This window comes from Grus americana, chromosome 5 (assembly GCF_028858705.1).
Source record: "Grus americana isolate bGruAme1 chromosome 5, bGruAme1.mat, whole genome shotgun sequence".
In the NCBI taxonomy this organism is placed as follows: Eukaryota; Metazoa; Chordata; class Aves; order Gruiformes; family Gruidae; genus Grus; species Grus americana.
Window position 1 is genome coordinate 2,016,931 of NC_072856.1, and position 21,158 is coordinate 2,038,088.

Here is a 21,158-nt window from a genome sequence, read left to right on the forward strand (position 1 = left end):
GGTCCCTCGGCTCCGTTCCCATCACACGGGATCGCCCGGCCACGTTTGCAGCCTCGTGGGAACAGGGGGCACGTGCCACCGGTGTCCCCGTGTCACCCCAAGGAGCAGCCCCAGCCCCGGGGAGGGGGGGGTTTGGGGGGCAGCTTCTCTGCTGGTGTAAGAACACGGAGCTGCTGCCCTCACCGGCATCGCCGCCGGCTGACCTGCTGCTCCGGCAGCGCTAAATATAGCGAGCCGTGCCGCTGTGGATACGGGGGGGGGGGTGGAATTTAGGGTTTCCTTAGCAGGGGAGCAGGTACCAGGGGGATCTCACCATCGGCAGTGGGATGAGGGTGATGGGCAGAGGAGACCCCCGAATTCAGGGGGGAATGAGCCCCTTGCCCGACGGCCAGCAGCTCTGGGAGGGGGGATTTGCAGCTCCCGCGCTGAGAAATCTCCAAAGCGAGGAGACGCAGGGCTGGACAGAGCGTTTATTTCAAAGAGAAAATAAAGCCAGCGGGGTGCCAGCCGAGGTAGATGGTCCAGCACCCGCACGGCTCCTGGCATACGTCGGGGCGTCTATAAGCTACCTGCTACGGGGCCGCCAGACCTCGAGGGGGTCCCGAACCCCGACTCCCACAGCCAGCTGGGTACTTACAGGCAGAAACACCCCAGGAAGTCCCGAAATCCCCCCCCGCTCCCCTGAGAAGCCCCTTCTCCAAAGCAGCCAGCAGGCGAAGAGCCCCTCTTTGAGGCCTAACGCAGAGACGGGCAGGGAGGGGACAAATTCGGGGTGCCGGCTGGCTTTCAGGAGGGGGGGGCCAGCATGCCCCAGCCTGCGGCGCAGTGGGAGGAGGGTGCTGTAGCCGGCTGGGGACGGTTTTTGGGAGCGTGGAGGCAGGACCCCGCACCGACGTCCTCAGGGCCAGCGCCTCGCTAGACTTCGGGGGTGGCCAGCTGCAAAGAAACCCAAGAGCTGCTGCTTCTGGGGGGGGGGGACACACACACGGGGCTCAGCGTGGCCCCCCAGCACCCACCACCCCATGGGGTCTCCGGCCTCTCCTCCGCCTCCCGTGCGCGCCCACGCTTGGAGCGACACCGGGTGCGGCGAGGCGGAGGTGCCAGGGTGCTCCCCGGGGATGGGGGGGGGGGGGCATGCTTTCCTGGGGGGGTTATGGGGTGGGAGGCACCGGTGGCAGCGGGAGGAGGTCTGTCATGCAGGCAGGGGACGGATGCTGCTTCTGGGAGGCAGCCCAGCCCCGGCTCCGCTTCTAGCTGGGCTGTTCTTTGGGGTCGTAGATCACCTCGGTGTAGCTGGGCGGCTGCGGCAGGTCAGCCAGCGGCACCGCCAGGTCCACCTGCGTGGTGCTGGGCACGATCAGCATGGCCTGGGGGGGGGACAAGAGGGAGGGGACACGGTGCTGGGGGTCCAGCCCTGCTGCCTTTCACCCCCCATACCCCCCTCAGCCCCCCCCACCCTACCTCGTTGGGGCTGAGGCGGGTGGCCCGGCACCAGAAGCTGGCGGTGGCCACGGCGATGCAGAACTCCAGGATGGTGAAGATGAGCAGCACGATGGAAATCCCGTTCCCTGCGAGCTCCAGGACAGGGAAAGCCCCATCAGCAACGCCCAGGAAGAGGAAACCTGTAGACCCCACCCTGTGTTTTGGGGCGAGGATTTTGGGGTTCCCCTCCTCTGTCTCCCACCGATCCTAAGCACCGCAGCCCTGGCTCCGTGGGCGCCAAGGTCTCGCTCGGAGCCCTCTGCCTCGCTGCTTTTACGGCTCGCGGAGAGAAACGGGTGCTTGCAGGGCGTGAGTCATCTCCCGAGGTACCAGCCTAAAATAGGTCGGGCGCACGGTGCCGTGCCAGCAGACGGCCCCAGCATTTGGGGTGCCACCGGGCACGGGCTCCCCCGCTCCCAAACAGCAACAGGGCTGAACCCTGCAGAGGGGCCCGGCACAGCCCCCCCCGCCCCAGCAGCATCTGGGGGGAGGCACGACAACCCCCCCAGAGGGGACAGAGGGATGGAGAAGGGGATGGGGGGGGGGTCCCCAAAAAGCTTAGCCCTATCTGGGCAGGCTCAGCCAGCCCCGGGCACCGCTCCCCCGAAAGCGGAGGCTGGGGGGGGGGACCGGCTGTGCCCCCACTTACCAGGACGAGATAGCTGTAGTAGTCGAAGCCGGAGCGGTAGAGCCCGTTCAGGTTGAGGTCTACGATGAAGGCAACGATGCCCAGCAGCGCAAAGATGGCGCTGATGATGTTCATGGTCTGGCTGCCCTTCACCTGCGGGCGCGGGGGGGCTTTGGGGCGGGTGTCAGACCCCAAAGCCCCTGGGGACCCCCACCCTGGGGGCTCGGCCATGGGTCAGGGATTATTTATTTTTTTTCCTTCCCTCCTTCCCATTGCTCGTTGACAGAAATAACCCTGGCGTGAGCTTCAAACGCGGCTTTGCCCCCGCGGGTTTCACCCAGGGCTGAGTTGCTCCCACCCTCCCGCCCCCTCCTCCAGCAAACGGGGCAGCTGTGGGGACCCCCCCCCGGGGACACTCACCGCACACTCCGTGGGGCTCTTCTCCGCCCCGATGGAGAGGCAGCCTGAGATGATGAACTGCACGGGGAGAGAAGGGGACAGTCAGCCGCCACACACAGCCCCCCAAACCACCCACGGACACAGTTTCGGGGACCCCGGCGGGCATCCCTCCCCGACCCCGCGCTACGCACAGACACGCCGCCCAGGAAGGGGATCTCGCCGATGATGAAGACGGAGGTGTAGACGTTGGTGAGCGTGGTCAGGACGATCCCGAAGCCGATGTGCATGAAACCGGTCATGATCTGAATGGTCTGCGGGACGGGGCAGGGCGAGAAGCGGGACCCACTCACCCCCACCGCCCCGAGGGGGACCCCAGCTGCGACATCCCCCGGGGAGGGGGGGAGCAGCAGAAACCTCGGGGATGAGGCAGGAGGGGAGGGGGGCAGATATTCCCAGGGGTGCCAGCCGCCCCCCCCCCCCCCCCAAACCCCCCCATCCCGACTCACCCCCATCACTCGGTTCTTGCCCTTGGGCAGGGTCTCGGCCGTGTACATCACGGCGCGGCTGCCCAGCCGCAGGCTCCCCATCCCCGGCATGGAGGCAGCAGGGGGGGCCCCCCTCCCGCCACCCCCCCACCCCCCCCGGGTCCCGGAGCAGCCCGGTCCCCGGTGGAAACCGCCCCCCCCCCCCCCCCCGCAGGCGCCCATTGGTGCAGAGCGATTGATGTCAGAGGCTGCGGCATCCCCGGCCACCGCCCAACCCACGCGTGATGCGAAGAGCCACGGGTGAACCCCGCTGCCCCAACCCGCAGGGTCGATAGTGGCGGAGGGACACGGAGCAGATTTGGGGGGGGGGGGGGGAGCAGGGGGAAGAGGCAGCCCCCCAAAACCACCCCACCCGTGGGTGCAGCCCCCGTGGGGAGAGAAAAGTGGGGCACCCTTCATGGGGAGGGGGGGAAAGCTGCTCTGTGTTGCCCCCCTCGAATTAGGAAAAGGGGTCCAGGGCACCCACGGGAAAAGATGCTTAGACCCCACTGCACCCCCACGGGAAAGGGAGGTGAGGAAAGGGGGGAGAAGCCCCCAAAGCCCCCCACAAACACCTCCTGGCTGAGCTAAGCCCTGCTGAGAGCTGCCCCCCCCCCCCCCCCCCCCAGCCCTGCTTGCAGCCCCCAGCACCAAGCTGTGTTTATAGAAATAAAAAATTAAAAAAAAAAAAAAAAAAAAAGAAAAGAAAAAAAGCAAGCAAGGAAAAAAACCCCAAGCCTCCCTGCAGCCAGTTCCTGGAAGATCCATCAAGGGCCATTAGGCACAAACTGCCTCCTCCCTGCAGAGCCGGGGGTGCAGGGAGCATCACGGGGGGCTGCCCGCCCCCCCCCCCCCCCAGCCAGGACACGGGGTTTGGCAGGACCCCCCCATCCCCACGGGCGGTGGGGAGCGGAGCTCCTCGACACCCCTTCCCCAGGCAAGGGGGGGCCTGGGGTGCGCGACAGCCCGGCTCTGCCCCAGGAAGGTCCCCGGGTGCAGGAGGGGACAAGAAGGTCTTGTCATCACCGCGTCACCTCTCCGCCATCATCCTGTGCCTGGCGCTGCCCACGTGGCGAGCGGCCGTTCAGGCGAGGGTCCGCACGGCTCAGCATGGTGGGGGGGCGTGGGTGGTCCGGCAGCATCCCAGAGAGGCCAGTGGGACCCTTTAGGGTACACAGGGACACTGGGGACATGTCACATCCCCCCCACCCACTCACCCTGAGCACCCAAGGGTGCACGCGGTCTCTACCGCTGCCCCCTCCCACGCTGACCCGGCACAGCTTTTCTGCCACAGATTTATTTCTAAAACAAGGAGGCTCACACGATGGCAGGGGCTGCAGGAGCAGGGGGGGTCCCGGGGGTGGCCCGGGCAGCGCTGGCTGCGGTGGGGGCCATGGCCACAGCATGGGGCTCCCCCAGCGCTGCCTCGGGGGTCCCCACTCGGTGCCCACTCCGGTAATGCCGCACCGAGCGGTAGCAGCCGGCCACGCTCACAGCGGCAAGGATGGAGCACATGGCCACCATGGCCAGCGTGGTGCCGGGGACAGCCGGCCCTGCAGGGAGAGACGGCGAGATGAGGGGGGGACAGCAGGGTCACCCCAGTCACCCCCCAACACCACAGCGGGGGCTCGCACTCACCTGAGTCCCTCTTCTCCCCCCGAACCACGGGGACGGAGGGGTGGTGAGGCGGCGCTGTGCCGGGCTCCAGCGTCGTGGGGAGCCCCGTGGGGTCCGGGGAGGAGCTGGGCAGAGCCGAGAGCAGCCCCAGGGGACCCAGACGGACGCTGGCTTCCCCCAGCAGCCCTGCGAGGAGAAGCCCTGTCAGGCACCGCTGGGCACCGGCATCCCCCGTAGGGCTCACGGATCCCACCAAGGGGGTCATCTTACCTCCGCTACCGGCCAGCCGGCGCCGCCGCCGGCCCCCACAGCCGCCCGGAGAACCGCAGCACGAGCAGTCGGCCCCGTCCGGGGAGCGCCAGGCGGCCGCCACACGGTCATAGGAACAAGCCTTGCCGAGGGTGCTGGCGGCCCCCCGTGCCACAGCCTTCAGGCGACAGCGGAGATAGATCTGCAGGGACAAGCATCCTCCTGCCGCACCTCCTGAGCTGCCCCACGGCTCCCCACCCATCGCCCCCCAGCCACCCCACATCGGTGGGTGGGTGTCACCCCGCACCCCCAGACCCCCCAACCCCGGCACAGACCTGGCTGCCGGAGGCGTTTGGGAAGAGGAAGGTGTCCAGCTGGAAGCGGAGGAAGCCGTCTCCGCGCTGGGGTAGGAAGCGGGAGCGACCCAGCTGCCCATCCAGCAGGCACCTACCGGGATGGGACACGGGGTGAGACGGGCTCCGCCGCCACCCCGGGCTCCGCCACCCCCTGCAGGGTCCTGGGGAGGAGGAAGAGCAGCAATTTGGGGCAGCATCCAAGCCCCAGCGCTCACCCGTTGTCAGCGATGACATCGTATTTCAGCCGCGCCGTGGCGCTCGGGCTGGCCACGCACTCGTCCACGAAGACCCTCAGGGGCAGGCGGGGGTGGGCACCCACCGACGCCTCGATGTTGATCAGCTCCCCCAGGGAATAGGTGGGCTGGCGCAGGCGGGAGGACCAGGTACCTGGGGGGGACATGGCCAGGCAGGAGGGTGCCCCCCCCACCCATTACCCCCCCACACACAGGGGAATGAGGGGGTCTGGGGCTCCCCCACTCACTGTCATACACATCCAGGGCAAAGCGCAAGCGTCTCCGGTGGGCGACGGTGGAGCCGAAGGGGACCCAGGTGGGCTGGACGGCCCCGGATGAAACGCTGCCCGTCCTGCGCCAGACAGCACCCCTGAGCTTGGGCGGGGGGGGGGAGGCTCCCAGGGCAGGCAGGGCACCCCTGCCTGCCACATCCCCGCAGGCAGGCACCCCCCCACACACACACCCCAGGATGGGCACCGAGGGGTCCCACCACGGCTCATGCCCACGGGGCTCCCCGCTTACCTGGGGTAGCGACAGTCCACGGGGAGGGAGAAGGGCCGGGCGCGAGCCACGGGGCCCCGGGCCGAGGGACGGTAGTGCAGGACGTTGCTGTAGCGGATGCTGTCCGGGAGGAGCTGGGGGAAGAGTGGCCATGGGGCTGGAGGTGTCACCTAGCTCAGGGTGGGTGTCCCCTCCCTGTCCCCAGCACCCTGCGAAGGGTGCTGTGTGTCCAGGAGCCAGGAAACTCCCCGGCACCCGGCGAGAGCCAGGTTTGAGGTCACCAGTAATGGCCCCGCTCACGTTAACCGGCGCTCCCACCCTCACACAAGGGGTTGTTGTGCCCGTGGGTGATGCTGGGGGTCCCCCGCCATGGGACGGCAGGACCCAGGGGTCACCCACCACATGGGTGTAGCAACAACGATGGCACAGGCGCCTTCCCAACTACAGGGGCTTCAGCAGTCGCAGCCAGGGATGCCCTGACGCCGTCCCCCCCGCTGTGGGACACGGTGTCCCCCCGCTTCCATCCCACACCCGCCCCGAGGAGGCTCACGCTGCCGCAGCAGCTCCATCAGGGACACGTGGCCACCTCGGTTCCTCACCTCCAGGGTGGTCCCGCAGCCCACCAGCGGGTGCTCCAGCCGGTACCCGTCCCCATCAACGGCGGTCACCCCGCAGCCGGACCCCAGCGTCAGCTCCCCGCCAGCCACGCGGCTCCCCAGGAGGCCGGCTGGCACCGCCACGGAGAGCCATGAGCGGCCACACGTCACCGAGACTGCGGCAGGGAGAGGAGAGGGAGGGCTGAGCCAGCTCACCAGGGACCCCCAGGCTACCCCCAGCACAGACACCCCCTTGAGTGCCCCCATTTTAGCCTTTACAGTCCCAGGGAGGACAGGGAGATAGGTGCTGTCACCCCAGGGCACCTCAGGTATCCCCACGGGGAGATGGGGGGGGTGCAGGACCCACCCCAGGGCTTCCCCTGGCTCCAACCCCAAGCGTGGTGCTCGGGGCAGCTTCCCCTCCAGCCCTGCCCTGCCCGGGGTGCAAAGGGGGCCGCAGTCCTCCTCCGCTGGCAGCCGGGCACCCCCCCTCCAAAAAAACCCCAGCCCCTTACCCAGGGCATCCTGCGCCCAGGCTACGGCAGCAAGAAGGAGCACAAACCACCTTCTCCTGAGAGCCTTCATTGTGGTGGAGGAGGAAGAGGAGGGGTAGCCCCCAGCTGATGGCTTTTACACCTGGGCCAAGGTCGGCGGCCACGAGGTCTCCCAATGGGAGGGTGGGTGGTCCCTGCAGCCCCCGCCCAGCCCCTCGCACCCACCTGGGGCCCGGCTCTGCAGAGCTCTTCCCCTCCCAGGGCGCAAACTGGGACCCTCGGCCCCTGTCCCTGTCCCGGTCCCGGTCCCTGTCCCTGCCTGGGGCAGGGGGATGATGGAGAAGGTGCCCTCATCGCCCCAAAAGCAGGCTGGTCCCCGCACGCAGGGTGACGAGCACGTCCTTGGGGCACCCTCCCACTGCAGAGCCTCTGGGGAAACTGAGGCACAGAAGATCCCAGTTCGGTATTGTCAGCAAAGTTGCTAACGGCGCGTTCCACTGCAGTGACTGCTCTCCAGCCAGATGTTCCCCCCGTCCCCTACACCCCTTCGCACCCCCTCCAGACAGTTCCTCACCCTGTACCTGCTCATCTCACAGCTGGACGCCTTGTCCAGAAGGATGCTGTGAGGGACAGGACCAAAAACCTTACTAAAATCCAGAAAAACAACATCCAGCGCCTTCCCATCACCCCTGAGGCGGGTGACCTCATTGTAGCAGGATATCAAATTGATTAGACGGGACTTTCTCTCCGTCAACCCGCGCTGACCGTGCCTGGCGACGGCATTGTCCTTTAAATATTTTTCACTAGCACCCAGGATGACCTTCTCCATTGTTTTTGCAGGTACGGAGGTTAGACTGAGAGAGCTCTCATTTCCTGGAAAGTACAAGCCCTTCTTGTAAAACTGGATACGGCTGGAGAGCTTCCAGCCACCGGGGACCTTCCCGGCCACCCAGGAGCTTTGGGGGGGGTGCGTGTGACACCTGCCAGCTCCTTCAGCACCCTGGAATGAATCCCATCCTGCCCCGCAGGATATTCAACTGGTACAACCGGTCCCTTGATATTTCAGTGACCTCAGATGGAAAAATCACTGTCCCCACGGCCGTGACCCTCCGAATCTGTTCGATACACCCTTGGGCACACAGATAAGCCGGCGGTGCTTGGCAGTGCCGGGGCAGGTGACCGGAAAAGAGCACCAGGAGCAGTTAAAAGCGGAGAGGACACCGGGAGAGACGAGTGTCCGCGGGACTCTGCCGGCCTGCGTGGACCTGCTTGCCCCGAGGACAACATGATGCTCGGCGTGGCTTTCAGCATCGGGGTCCTGCTGGCCCTGGCGGGCAGCACAGCCGCGCACGACTGCGGTAAGTGCCAGCCCCTCGCACCGGAGACAGAGCGGTGACCCTGCGAGGGGGTGCCGGGAGGGGACACGGGGTCCCCGGCGTGCCCGTGGTGTGCCCGTGGTGTGCCAGCGGTGTGCCCGGCCCCTCTCCTTCCAGTTGCCCCGCAAAAACTGGTCTCCAAATTGGTGCAACGCCTGGAGGATTCCGTGCAGGAGAATGAGCTGCCGAACCCCAGCGTCCTGCTGGCCATGAACTTGGCCGGGGCCACCGCCAGCAACGCCCGCAAGTGGCTGCTCCAGCAGATACAGGAGGAGGCCGTGAAGAGAGCCCAGAAAGGTAGGGAGGGCTGAGGGGGTGCAACCGGTCCTGGCAGACCCGGTACGGCAGATTTGGAACCGCCGGCTTTCTCTGCCCTGGCACCCCCCCTTGCACTCCCCGGTTGTTTTCTCGTCCCCGCAGACATGACCTCGGGAGAGGCGGCTCTCTACGTGCTCGCCCTCCTCTCCTCCTGCCAGGACCCGCAGCGTGTCGAGGCGCTGGGGCAGACCGTCGACCTGGTCCACGTCCTGCAGCAAAAAACAGACGAGGAGATGGCCAGCCTGGGTACGCCGGCACAGGAGGGAGGACCCGAGGTGTCCGGGGAGATGTCTCCCCCTCCGGTCCCGTCCCCCCCCCCCCGTCAGCTCACCGTGCTTTATTTTGCAGAGGCAGAAGGCGTCCCGAAGACCACCCTGTACAGCGTGAGCCTGGACGCCCTGGGCCTGTGCCTGGCGGGGGTAGGTGGCTACCAAGGAGCGTCCGTGGTCCTGGCCAAGCAGATGCTGAGCCCCGAGAGTCACCTCTCCGTGGGTAAGGGACCCCTCCGGCCCTGCCGCCTCCCCTTCGCTTGCAGCGTCCCACTCCCGGCAGCTCTGATGGTGACACCGGGATCTCGCAGACACCCGTGCTGTGGCGGTGATGGCGCTGGCGTGCACGTACAGCCAGACGGATCTCCACGACGTGCGGGACCTGCTCCGGGAAGCACTGTCGACGGTGACCAACGGCTTCCTGGATGAGCAGGAGAAGGGGCACGGCATGATCGGGAACATCTACAGCATGGGGCTGGCCCTGCAGGTACGGGGCGGGCTGCGGCACCGTGGCCACCCGGTCCCGCTCCCGACTCTGCTCACGCCACCTCTTGCCTCCTCCGCAGGCGCTGGGGGCCACGAGCAAGTTTTACGCCCCACGGGAGTGGGACTGTGCCCAGGCCTTCTCCGTGGTGTACGGCCACAACTACCAGCAGCCCATGGCCATCGCCCAGGTCCTGCCGGCCCTCGTGGGCAAGTCGTACCTGGAAGCGGCTGGCCTGGACTGCGCCGCCAACACCGGCACATCCCAGAGCCTGCAGTTGCCCCTGACCCCAGAGCTGGGTACAACCGGGGTTCACAGAGGTATGGCTGCTGCCGCCCAGAGCCACGACGGTCCCCGTGGCACTGTGCCGGGCACCCACGCCGCCGTCCTGGCAGCACCCATCACAGTGTCCTACTCCATCATCAACAAGCTGCAGGGAAGCCACTTTGACTACACCATCTCGGTGAGCGTCCCGGGCGGCTCCACGCTGCTCAAGGTGCTGCAGGTGGCGGAGAAGGAGAAACCCAACATCTTTAGGTGAGAGCCGGAGGAGCCGGGGAGAAGAAGGGGGGGGGGTCCATGGCGTCCCCCCACTGAGCCCCAAGCCCACCCGCCTCCCTGGCAGCTTCCAGACGGAGCAGACATCCTGGGGCCCCATGGTGATCTCCATCCACGGGCTGGCCGCCAACTCGGATGACAGGACCTACTGGCAGTTCCTCAGCAGCGGGGATGCCCTCCAGGAAGGTGGGGAGCCCGGGGTGGGGGACACGGCGGGCCGTGCCGGTGGCCGCGGCGCCCTGGCCTCACGCCCGTCCCTCCGCCGCAGGGGTCGGGACCTACAAGCCGCAGGACGGGGAGCACATCCAGGCCGTCTTCAGCACCTACTGAAGCCGCCGAGGGACGCCAGGCCCGGCCGGGTGCACCATGAAGGCAATAAAGAGCCATTTGCAGCACAGAGCTCTGTGTGTGTGTGTGTGTCTGAGGCGGCCATGATCCACGCCACCTCCGCCCCTCGCGGGGACACAGCGCCTGGGCCCCTTGGTGGGGATGAGGCCTCAGGGAGAGGGTCAGGGCAGGCTGCAGGGAGGGTATTGGAGCCTCAACGGGACACCGGGCGGGGGGGGGTCCTGCCCGGCGACATCGTGGGGGGACACGGGTGGGGGGGGTGGATTCCGCTGGGATGGGTCCCCCCCCCGGAACTAACGTTCCCCTCCGCGTTTCCCCGGGTGCGCCGGAGGGAAGGACCGCTTTACCGGACGTGTCCCTCGCCGGGCGGCTTTGAGAGCCGGACCTGATGGCGGCGTCCTACGGGCACTTCCGGGCTGACGGCGGCGCGGCCCGGCGATGTGGCGATGGCGGCTCCCGCGGCCGCTCCCGGCTGGAGGAGGTCAGGGGAGCCCGGGCACCGCTCCGCGGGGCCGCCGGGGCTGCTCACCGCCCGGGGAGGCTTCGGGGCGGTCGTGGTGGGGGGAGAGTGCCCGTGCGCCTGGGTCCCGGCGGAGGACGAGCCGGGGACTTGGGGGGGGGGGGGGCTCTGGCACCGGGACGCCCGGGCCTCCTCCCGTATGAACCGAGAGGCGTTGGGGTCCGGGACTCCCGGAACGGCTGTGGTGGCCGTGGGGGGATGTTGGGATCCGGGGCGGGTCTCTCCGAGTCTGCCGGAGCCACTCCCGGGAAGCGGGGCCGCCCCCAGGCCCCCCGCCCCGTGCATCAGGCCGCGCTCTGAGTCCCCGTTCTGTCCCCCAGGTCCCGGCGGCGTCACCGTCCCCCGGGCGGGCCTCAAGAAGTACGTGCTGCCCCCGGACTACAGCGGTAAGGGGGACACGCGAGGGGAGAACCCTCTCCCGGGGATGGCGGGGGCACCCCCCGATCTGCTGCCGCCTGTGCCCCGCTCCACCGGGGCGTCCTGGGGCCGGTGACCCTCACACGCGCGTCCCCGGGCAGGTATCGTCTTCCCAGAGAGGACAAAGCTGAAGTTCATGGACAAGGTGCCGGCGGTGCCCAAGGTCAGGCGGGAGCCTCGGCAGCTGCGTGACATCCGCGGCCCGTCCCGGGAGGCCACCGACTTCACCCAGGGACAGTACGGGATCCTGGTGAGCGGGCCGGGGACCTGCCTCCCCCCCAGCTGGAGCGTGCGCGAAGGGTTTTGTGGGGGGGGGAACCACGGTTCCTGAGGTGCCCCCTCCTTCTCCCCGCAGGCCTTGGGGGGCGGGTACCTCCACTGGGGCCACTTCGAGATGATCCGTTTGACCATCGGCCGCGGCATGAACCCCAAGACCATGTTCGCCATCTGGCGCGTGCCGGCCCCCTCCAAGCCGGTGACGCGGAAGAGCCTGGGACACCGCATGGGGGGCGGCAAGGGCCCCATCGATCACTACGTGACGGCGGTGAAGAGCGGGCGTCTGGTGGTGGAGGTAGGCGGGCATTGCGAATTCGGGGAGGTGAAACCCTTCCTGACGCAGGTGGCCAAGAAACTGCCCTTCCCCGCCGTCCCCATCAGCCGCGACGGCCTCCGTGAGATGCGGCAGGAGGAGGAGGAGAAGAGGCTGAATAACCAAAACCCCTGGACCTTCGAGCGCGTCGTCACCTCCAACATGCTGGGGATGCGCAAGTACCTCAGCCCCTACGACCTGCAGCTAAAGGGACGCTACTGGGGCAAATTTTTTCTGAAACACAGGGTGTAACGAGCAGCTGGGGAGGGGGCCACCTTCATTAAACCTTCCCACAAGAACCTGCAACGGCCGCTGTGGTTTTTAGAGGCGCGAATACGGAGCCAGGAGCATCCCGGAGGTGACGGCGTCAGGGCTCGTCGCTGAGACACCCCGTTCCCGTTCCCCGGCGCAGCACCCCGGAGCAGAGCGTGGGTGATCTCTTTATTCAGGAGGAGGGCTCTTGCGCGGGCAGCTGCACATCCGAAGAGCCGGCGAGACGGAGAAGTCATCGCAGATGAGCTCCGAGCGAGGGGAGAGGCTTCTCCTTCCACCCCGAGCAAGGCAGAGCCCTCTACGTCGCCCGCACGCTGCCCCGGGGAGGAACGCCGTTCCTCCGGCCGCTCTGTGCCACTGAGGAGGGAGCCGCTTTTTGTGGGGGCCACCGACCGTCAGCCAAATTGAGGATGGGGAGCGAGGGGAGACCTTGGGGCGTTTGCCCGGCGGTGGGGAGGGAAGGGGGGAGCCGGGGCAGGTGGTCTCCGCTCCTCCGGGGACACGTGGGCTGTGGCGGAGGGATGTCCTCGAGGCTCCGGGGATGAGGGCTTGGCAAGAGGGTCCTGAGACCAGCGGTCGGGGTCTCTCCGATGGTTGGAGCTGCAGGTGGACACGGGCAGGATCATCCGGGCGGCGGGGCAGGAGGGGGGAAAGGCCACCTGCAACGGGGAGGAAGATGAGGGGCCGCCAAGGAAGGGGATGCGGCTCCCACCGCTGCGGCTGTCCCCATCCCTCCGTGACGTGGCCGCCTGGTCTCTGCCGGCGCCTTACGGATGCGTCGGCAAGTCCAAGGGGAGGGAATCCCACCCGGCTCGACCCCGCTGAGACCCGAGCCGGTTCCCTGGGCGCAGGGGGGTACCGGGGACCCCCCGCTGCCACCTTCCCGCCATGCACCTGGTCACCTGGAGGGCAGCGGGTGGGGGTCTCAGGCGAAGATGCTCCCAATGCTGGCAGCCAAGATGATGGCGAGGATGATGCAGCATATCATGATCATGATCTTCTTCTGCGCGGGGAGAGAGGGGACGTGAGACGGAGCTGGGGAGAGGGGACAGGGACAGGGGCTGGCGGGGGGACAGGGACAGGGGCTGGGGAGGGGGCCGAGGGGCTGGGGAGGCAGCGGGACAGGTGTGAGCTGGTTGCGTGTAGCATCGGGACGCGGCTGCGCCGGCGTCACCCTCGGACAGTGGCCAAGCACCGGGGGGACGCGTCCCCATCGCTGTGACTTACCCAAAACCGCGGGGGGATGGGGAAGGTGGTCTGACCCAGCCTGACAGAGTCCGTGGGGTTTTGGGGTGTCCCCAGCCCCACGCTCCCCTGTCACATCTCCACCCCGAGGGGCTGCTTCGCTACAGCACCCAAAACCCGGGGCCGGTCCCAGACGCCACGTCCTCTGCCAAAGCCACCAGCCCAGCCACAATGTTGCGGCTGCCGCAAGCTGAGCCAGAGCTGTGCTCAGCCTGGGGGCAGCAGCCCCCCCGCTTCGGGTTTCTGGGGTGCCAGCACCCCGCTTGTCCCCGCAGCACCCCGGCATCGTGTTGCGCGCGGAGAGGAGAGGCGCAGGGCGGGCATCAGCAGGGATCTTTATTGGCACGGGAATTAAATAACCGCAACCGCCGCGTCCTCCCGCCCCAGCTCCCCGCAGCGCCGGGGCGGTCGGCGTCGGGGGACGCGCCAGCTGCGGACATCAAGGCCAGGAGGGGACAAGGTCCCTGGCAGCTCCGTCTGCCGCGGCACGGTAGACAGCAAAGCGTGGCCAGACCTGCCGGCAGCTGCTGGTGCCACCAAACCCCTTGTCTTAACCGTGTCCCTGTCCCTCGTCCTCCCGGGACGCCCATGAGGGTCCAGCCCTCGACTCCCCCCACCGAATCACCTCGTTTCCTCTCGCCGGGGTCGTGGCACCGGCTGCCGCATCCCCTGCGGTGCCGACACGGCCCCCAGCAAGAGATGGGGGACCAGGAGAAGTTGATTTATCAGCAAAGGGAAAATAAATAGTTGAGTCCTGTCCCCTTCCCGTGTCGGGGACACAAAGACAAGGAGGACAGACCCCCAGGGACCGGCAGGACAGCGGGGGCTGCAGGGAGTGGTCTGGCAGGGGAGAACGCTCCGGCAAAGGGGGTCCCTTGGTGGAGGGAGAGGCAGCGGTGCCGAGCCCGGGGGGGGACCCGGTACGTGGGGGCTGAGGGCAGCAAGTCCGGGAGAAGCGGGGAGAAGGGGGGGCCAGGCCGCGGTGCCGGAGAGGGTCCCATGGGAGACGTCGCCGCTGGGACAGTCGGAAGCGTCTGGAGGAGGGAAAGGGGGAGACGTCAGCGGGGAAGGGAACGAGGGGCTGCAGCAGGGCCGTGCGGGGACGGCACAGACCGGCACGGGGAACGCACAGCCAAGCACGGAGCCGAAATCCAGACCCCTGAGCACCACAGACCCCTGGGCACCACAGAGCCCCGAGTACCGCAGACCCCTGAGCACCGCAGACCCCTGAGCACCACAGAGCCCCGAGCACCACAGACCCCTGAGCACCGCAGACCCCTGAGCACCACAGAGCCCTGAGCACCGCAGAGCCCTGAGCACCACAGAGCCCTGAGCACCGCAGAGCCCTGAGCACCGCAGAGCCCTGAGCACCGCAGACCCCCGAGCACCACAGACCCGAGGCCGCCAGCCGGCACCCAGCGCCCAGCACCCCCAGCCCCAAAGGCAGCAGCAGAAACCGAAGCACCGGAGAGGCAGACCCCAGCCAGGGCAGGGTACGATGGCGGGGCCAGCCCAGCCCTGCTTGCTCACCGTCCCCGAGCCCTCCGGGGTCCTGTGGCCCCGTGGTGGGGTTCCCCTGCCCCCCCCCCCCCCCAAACACTTACAGACCACAGCCCCCGCCTCGGGACCTATTTCTTGTTTAGTCCCACGGAAAGCCCGATGATGAGGGCAACTATCCCCAGCAAGAGCACCACTACCGCCGCCAAAATCAGCATCTTCTGGAGGGGGCGAAAGGGGAGACGGGGGCCGGTTACGCCTGCCCCGTTGCGGGGGGGACACATGGAGGGCAGAGGTGGGCGCAGAGGAGCCCAGAAAAGTCAGAGATGCTGCAGACGTGGATAGGAGGGGCTGAGCCCTCACCAGCTCATCACACCTGAGGGTGGGAAGGGGGCTCAGGGCTGGGGAGGGGGGACAGAGAGGGACAGAGCTGCCAGCCCCACGGAGGTCACAAGGGAGGAGCAGGGACCAGTGGAAGCTATTGGGGTGATTTGGGGGAGCACTGGGGGTGGCTGGGGGACACGAGGGGTTCGCGGGGCCACTGGAGGATACAGGGAGATACTGGGGGCACTGGGAGATGCGAAGGCACGCTGAGGGACAGAGGGGGACACCGGGGGTGCCTCTGGAATGCCGGGGGCTGCGGAGGGGACACTGGGGGACACCGGAGCCGTCAGTCCGTCTCACCCTCCTGGCCTCACTTTGGTACTTCACGGCCTTTTTGGTGTCGGCCACGGCTCGCTCCACGAAGCCGACGGACTGGTCCATGTTGTTCTCTATGCGGTCGATCATGGCTCCCTACGGGGCGCGGGGGGCAGCGGGGCACAGGCAGAGAGAGAGACGGGGGGGGGGGACACACACACGCTGAGAGCACCCAGGGGTGCTGGCACCCACCCACCTTGCGCGCCTGGCCCTGGTACTGGAGCGCCTTCTTGGTCTGCTGGTTCGCCTGCTCCACGTGCTCGGCCGTGTGCATCACGTACTGCTCCACGTTATCCAGCAACCCACCCTGCGGGGACGGGAGAGGGGACACGCTCAGCAGGGACCCCGTGACACGGCCCCACGGCACGTGGCACAGCCCCGGCGGCGCAGGTACTCACCCTTCCCCGGTGCACACAGTGGCTCCTCGCATTGCATGGGGGGGACAGAGAGGGGCTGAGAGAGGGGCCGGGACCGCCGCGGCGCAGGGCGCACCCCTGCCAGCCCTTCCCTCCCCCTCCGGGGTCCCCTCGGGTGCTGGGTGGCCCCACGGGGACCGGTGTGCCAGTCACCACCCAGCCCCGCGTGGCTCCATGCCTGGGTCCCCCTGCACGGGTGCCGGTGCTGCCCTGCGTGGCCCCGCGCGGGTGCCCACGTGGCTCCGTGCCACCCTGTGTCCCCACGGAGCCCTGTGCAGCCCTGCGTGCCGCTCCCTGCGTGGCTTCACGCGTGGGTCCCTGCTGATCCCCGTGCACAGGTCCCTGCTCGTCCTCGTGCACAGTTCCTGGCTGATCCCCGTGCACAGGTCCCTGCTCGTCCTCGTGCACAGGTCCCTGCTGGTCCCCGTGCACAGTTCCCTGCTCGTCCTCGTGCACAGGTCCCTGCTCGTCCCTGTGCACAGTTCCCTGCTGATCCCCGTGCACAGTTCCCTGCTCGTCCCTGTGCACAGTTCCCTGCTGATCCCCGTGCACAGTTCCCTGCTCGTCCCTGTGCACAGGTCCCTGCTCGTCCTCGTGCACAGTTCCCTGCTGATCCCTGTGCACAGTTCCCTGCTGGTCCCCGTGCACAGGTCCCTGCTTGTCCCCGTGCACAGTTCCCTGCTGGTCCCCGTGCACAGTTCCCTGCTGGTCCCCGTGCAGCCCGTACCTGGTTCTCCACCAGCATGGCGATGTCCACGAACATGTCGTGGAGCTCCTTGATGCTGCTCTCCAACCGCACGATGTCCTTGTGCCGCCCCTCGATCTCACTCAGCGCCTGCTTCGAGATCTGCGAGTCCATGATCTGCAACGGATTGGGAAGACGGGGGGGGGTGGGACACAGACCGTCAGCGGGGGGGATCCCGGCCCCCGCTGTCGTCCCCCCCCGTGGCGCGGCGGGCGCTCACCCCCGAGGTGAAGATGGAGGGGTTCCCGCTCTCCAGCATCTCCTCCAGTTCCTCGTCCGTCGTGTTCTTGCCGGCTGCAGGCACGGGGCACGGGTGGTGGGAACAGGCCCCGCCCACTCCACCAAAGGGGCGGGGTCTGTACGACCTGACTCCACCCACTTTGCCAGGGGGCGGGGTTTTTAGGGGCTGGCTCCGCCCACTTCACCAAAGGGGCGGGGACTGTAGGGGCTGGCTCCACCCACTTCACCAAAGGGGGCGGGGTCTGTAGGGGCTGGCTCCACCCACTTTGCCAAAGGGGGCGGGGTCTGTCTGGGCTGGCTCCACCCACTTTGCCAAAGGGGGCGGGTCTGTGGGAGCAGGCCCCGCCCCTCGGGTGAGGTGGGCGGGGCCTGCGGGGCAGGGGGCACGCACTGATCTCGAGCTGGCGCTGGATCCGGCCCTTGCTGCGCTCCCGGAAGTCGACCTGCGCCTCGTTGTATTTGGTCATGACGTCAACGAACTTGCGGGACAGGACCGAGTGCTGGGGACGGGGACAAGGACGTGGGGCTGGGGACACCCCGGGCATGGCACCTCCCCAGCCCATGGGGCACAGGACCCAGGGATGGGGACAGGGACACGGGACACCCCAGGCATGGCATGTCCCAACCCCAGAGGACAGGACCCAGGGATGGGGACAGGGACATGGGACACCCCGGGCATGGCATGTCCCAGCCCCGGGGGACAGGACCCAGGGATGGGGACACGGGACACCCCAGGCATGGCATGTCCCCATGGGTCGTTTTCCCAGGGGACAGGACCAAGGACACGGGTGTGGGAATGGGGACACCCCAAGCATGGTGCGTCCCAGCCCCAGGGGACAGGGACACCCCAGGCAGCACACCTGCCAGCCCCAGGGGACAGGAACAAGGACAGGGGTGTGACAATGGGGACAGCCCCGGCATGGCACAGCCCCAGCCCAGGGGACAAGATGAGGTGCTGGGGCTGGGGACAGACCCGGGGGACCCGAGATATGGCATGTCCCAGCCCATGGGGGACAGGACGGAGCGCTGGGGACGGGGCGGAGGGACATGAAGCCTGGGAGCACCCAGACATGGTGTGTCTGGGACGGGGTGCCGCTGGGGACAGGGGACAGAGGTGGGAGACCTGGGGACACCAGGGACATGCCGCATCTCCAGCCCGTGGGGGACGGTGGGATGGGGTGCTCAGGACCTGGGGGTGCTGGGTGGGGACAGCCCCAGCAGCGGGTCCCGGGGACCGGAGCTCACCTGGGACTTGCGTATCCGCAGGTCGGCGGAGGACCGTGCCTCATCCTGCTCGATGTTCCTCTCCATGCCTGGCGAGAGCCGGACCCCAGCCCGTCAGGGACCTTCCCCACCCACCAGACCCCGCGGTCCCAGTGTCCCCAGCACACCCTGCCCTTCCCACGGGGTCAGGGGGACCCACGGGGCTGGGTGACACAGCGGTGGGGACGCGGCCACTCACTCTTCAGCTTGTTGCGGACGCTGTTGGCCATTTTCTTGATCTCCGCCGTCAGCTGCTCCAGATCATCTTTGGTCTCTGCGGGGTCACGGCACGTGAGACGGGGAAGCCACCGTGGGAACGTCCCTGGGAAGGGGACCCGTGACCTGGACGGGGGGGGGGGGGAACGCGGCCGCCACACTCACTCTGCTCAGGGATGGGGGCCGAGAGGATGATGCTGTAGAGCTTCTTGGCCTCCTCCACGTTCTCCGAGATCTTGTCGATGTTTTGCCGGGTCTCCTCGATCTAGACGAGCCGGGGAGGACGGGGGGGGGGGGGGCGGTTAGGAGGCAGCCCCGCACCCCCCGGCCCCGTACCCGACCCCCCCTCACCTCCGAGAAGAACTCGTCCATGAACGCCGTGTTGTCGACGGCGATCTCCAGCTCCTCGGTGTCATCGTCCGCGTCCTGCTTCTGCGGGGGTACGGCGGGCAGCGCTCAGGGGTGGCACCCACCCTGCCTGCGCCCGAGGACCCCGGTGACACCCCCCCACCCCGGGTGACCACCACCCCGCGGGGCCAGGGTGGCCACCAACCAGCCCAGCTCTGCGGGGTCGGGGGGGGGGGGGGACGAGGCGGGAGCAGCCTCGGGGACGTGGTGGCACGGGGGGGACATCTGCAGCGGGGGGGACGACACACACACGAGTTTGTCTCACATCTGGCCACACACGGCCAGGGAATTAAGGGATTGCTGGGCTTGGCCGGAGGGAGGGGACAGGGACGGGGATGGGGATGGGGACGGGGACGGGATAGGGTTTTATGGCCCCGACCTTCGTCCTGCGGCAGGTCTGAGCAGCGCCGGGGCTCGGCGGGGGCCCAAAGGCGGCTGTCGCCCATCACCGCGGCATCGTGCCCGGCCCCCCGCCCACAGGCTCCCGCCTCAGTCCCTTCCCAGGGTGCCAGTCCCGGCCCCTCCGTCTCCCCTCGCCCCATTCAGCTCCGCCAGCACCCCGGGGGGTACCCGGTGCCCGGCTGCGGTGTCCCCAGAGAGGGGGACAGGCTCCGGCTGGGGACCCCCACCCCCCCCGCCTGCTCCTGCCGGAGTAAAAATAAAATTAATCCCTTCCCTCCCTCCCAAGGGTTTTATCTGATGGCTCCGTAATCCCCGCTAAATCCCCGCCAAGCCTCCCCACCACGGCTGCCCGCCCCATGCCGGGGCCTGGGTGCAGGTTGGGGGGCTGCTGGGACCCCCCACGGCAAGGGGGGGGGGTGACATTGGGGGAGGGAGGTCCCCAGGGAGCGGGGGGCAGCGGGGCCCCATGGCAGGGCGGGCAAAGGGAGGAGGAAGCGACGATTGCAGCGGGGAGCGCGGCGAGGCGTGGGGCACAGGATGGGGTGCTGGCCCCCACGGGCACCCCACATCTGCTTCCGGCCCCCCAAGGGACAGATGCCCCTGCCCCACGCTGCCCGGGTGGGGGCTGGTGTCTCCCCATTGCACCCCACAGCATGGGGGGGACAGCCCTCGTCTGGGGGGTTGATCTCCCCCCAAAATACCCTCCCCACCCCCAAACGACTCACAGGGCTGACCCCCCCGGCTGGTCCCTTCCACCTGACACCCCCATTGCCGTGGGGTTCAGGGCTCCCCATCCCCTTGACACCCCCATCCGCCGTGGGGGGGGCGCTCCGGGACCCCCATCCCCATGACACCCCCATCCGCCGTGGGGGGGGGGCTCCGGGACCCCCATCCCCATGACACCCCCATCCGCCGTGGGGGGGTGCTCCGGGACCCCCATCCCCATGACACCCCCATCCGCCGTGGGGTGGGCTCTTGGTGACACCCATCCCCATGATGTCCCCATCCACCACGGACCTGGGTCTCGGGTCCCCCCCGTGACGTCCCCATGCACCATGGGGTGGGGTCTCAGGGACCCCCCCATCCCCGTGACACCCTGGGGACCCCCCCACCCCACGAGGTGTCCCCCCCATCCCCTCTCCACCCCGCGGGGGGGTCTCTCACCGCCTTGAGCTGCTCCAGCCGGTCCTTCATGGTGCCCCCAAGGGCTGGCGGGGCGCGGGGGGGTCCCCGTCCTCACCCACCGCAGCGATGGGGGATGTCGCCCTCGGTCCTCCCCAGCCGGCCGAGGCCTCCTACATCCAGAGGAGGTGGCTGGTGGCCCTGTCCCCGTCCCTGTCCCCAAGCCCGGGGCTGTCCCTGCGTTAATCCCCAGTGACAGGCACAAGGAAGGCAGGAAGGCGCCGAGGGGAGGGACGAGGTGGAGCCACCCTTCACCTGGGACACCCGGGGACACCGGCTCCGTTAAAGGCGACGACTGTGGGTGCCCCTGGTCACCCCGGGGAGGCTGCGGCGAGGCGGGGACGGATGTGGGGTGGCCAAGGCGAGGAGGCGAGGAGGAAGCTGGTCCCCAACGGGGGTCACACGTCGACAACGTGTCCTACCCTGCCATGGGTGGCTGCAGCGGGGCAACGGCTGGGGAGAGGGGACACAGCTGGGGGACATGGATATGGGTAGGGGTCATAGTGGGGGGACACGGCTGGGGGACATGGATATGGCTGGGGGGGGCACAGCTGGGGACACAGCTGGGGATGGGGACACAGCTGGGGGGGGCACGGCTGGGGAGAGGGGACATG

General features: G+C 68.2%; 4 protein-coding genes across 14 annotated transcripts; 2 read left to right on the plus strand and 2 right to left on the minus strand.

Annotated features, from left to right (window-relative positions):
* Window positions 1-520: 520 nt before the first annotated feature.
* LOC129207178 (membrane-spanning 4-domains subfamily A member 12-like) lies at window positions 521-3,129 on the minus strand. Of its 6 annotated transcripts, none has more exons than XR_008577390.1 (7): window positions 3,016-3,110; window positions 2,701-2,820; window positions 2,531-2,587; window positions 2,132-2,263; window positions 1,462-1,575; window positions 1,170-1,367; window positions 521-936 (listed from the first exon to the last, which is right to left on the minus strand). XR_008577390.1 is itself a non-coding variant. In XM_054827771.1 (7 exons), the coding sequence occupies exons 1-7, from the start codon at window positions 3,103-3,105 to the stop codon at window positions 916-918; spliced, it is 618 nt and encodes a 205-aa protein (XP_054683746.1). In that variant the 5' UTR covers window positions 3,106-3,110; the 3' UTR covers window positions 521-915. The 6 variants fall into 6 exon arrangements, 4 of the variants coding, with proteins under 4 accessions (XP_054683746.1, XP_054683749.1, XP_054683747.1 ...); XM_054827771.1 differs by having other exon boundaries at window positions 1,284-1,367; XR_008577391.1 differs by having other exon boundaries at window positions 918-936; window positions 1,284-1,367; window positions 1,462-1,568.
* Window positions 3,130-8,248: 5,119 nt separating this feature from the next.
* On the plus strand, window positions 8,249-10,483 carry CBLIF (cobalamin binding intrinsic factor). Its single transcript, XM_054827328.1, has 8 exons — window positions 8,249-8,437; window positions 8,573-8,752; window positions 8,876-9,019; window positions 9,122-9,265; window positions 9,354-9,529; window positions 9,609-10,063; window positions 10,152-10,270; window positions 10,353-10,483. The coding sequence occupies exons 1-8, from the start codon at window positions 8,365-8,367 to the stop codon at window positions 10,412-10,414; spliced, it is 1,353 nt and encodes a 450-aa protein (XP_054683303.1). The 5' UTR covers window positions 8,249-8,364; the 3' UTR covers window positions 10,415-10,483.
* Window positions 10,484-10,779: 296 nt separating this feature from the next.
* On the plus strand, window positions 10,780-12,219 carry MRPL16 (mitochondrial ribosomal protein L16). Its single transcript, XM_054827065.1, has 4 exons — window positions 10,780-10,913; window positions 11,273-11,338; window positions 11,471-11,619; window positions 11,725-12,219. The coding sequence occupies exons 1-4, from the start codon at window positions 10,871-10,873 to the stop codon at window positions 12,208-12,210; spliced, it is 744 nt and encodes a 247-aa protein (XP_054683040.1). The 5' UTR covers window positions 10,780-10,870; the 3' UTR covers window positions 12,211-12,219.
* A 167-nt stretch (window positions 12,220-12,386) lies between these two features.
* Window positions 12,387-20,816, minus strand: STX3 (syntaxin 3). 6 transcript variants are annotated; one of them, XM_054827063.1, is made up of 11 exons: window positions 20,527-20,816; window positions 18,904-18,984; window positions 18,718-18,817; window positions 18,536-18,610; window positions 18,319-18,386; window positions 17,465-17,573; window positions 17,054-17,127; window positions 16,816-16,950; window positions 15,658-15,768; window positions 13,126-13,234; window positions 12,387-12,890 (listed from the first exon to the last, which is right to left on the minus strand). In XM_054827063.1, exons 1-10 carry the CDS (start codon window positions 20,554-20,556, stop codon window positions 13,157-13,159), a joined length of 861 nt encoding a protein of 286 aa, XP_054683038.1. In that variant the 5' UTR covers window positions 20,557-20,816; the 3' UTR covers window positions 12,387-12,890; window positions 13,126-13,156. The 6 variants fall into 6 exon arrangements, with proteins under 6 accessions (XP_054683038.1, XP_054683039.1, XP_054683033.1 ...); XM_054827062.1 differs by lacking the exons at window positions 12,387-12,890; window positions 13,126-13,234; window positions 15,658-15,768 and adding exons at window positions 14,375-14,510; window positions 15,081-15,191; window positions 15,869-15,979; XM_054827061.1 differs by lacking the exons at window positions 12,387-12,890; window positions 13,126-13,234; window positions 15,658-15,768 and adding exons at window positions 14,375-14,510; window positions 15,081-15,194; window positions 15,869-15,979.
* Between the last annotated feature and the right edge of the window lie 342 nt (window positions 20,817-21,158).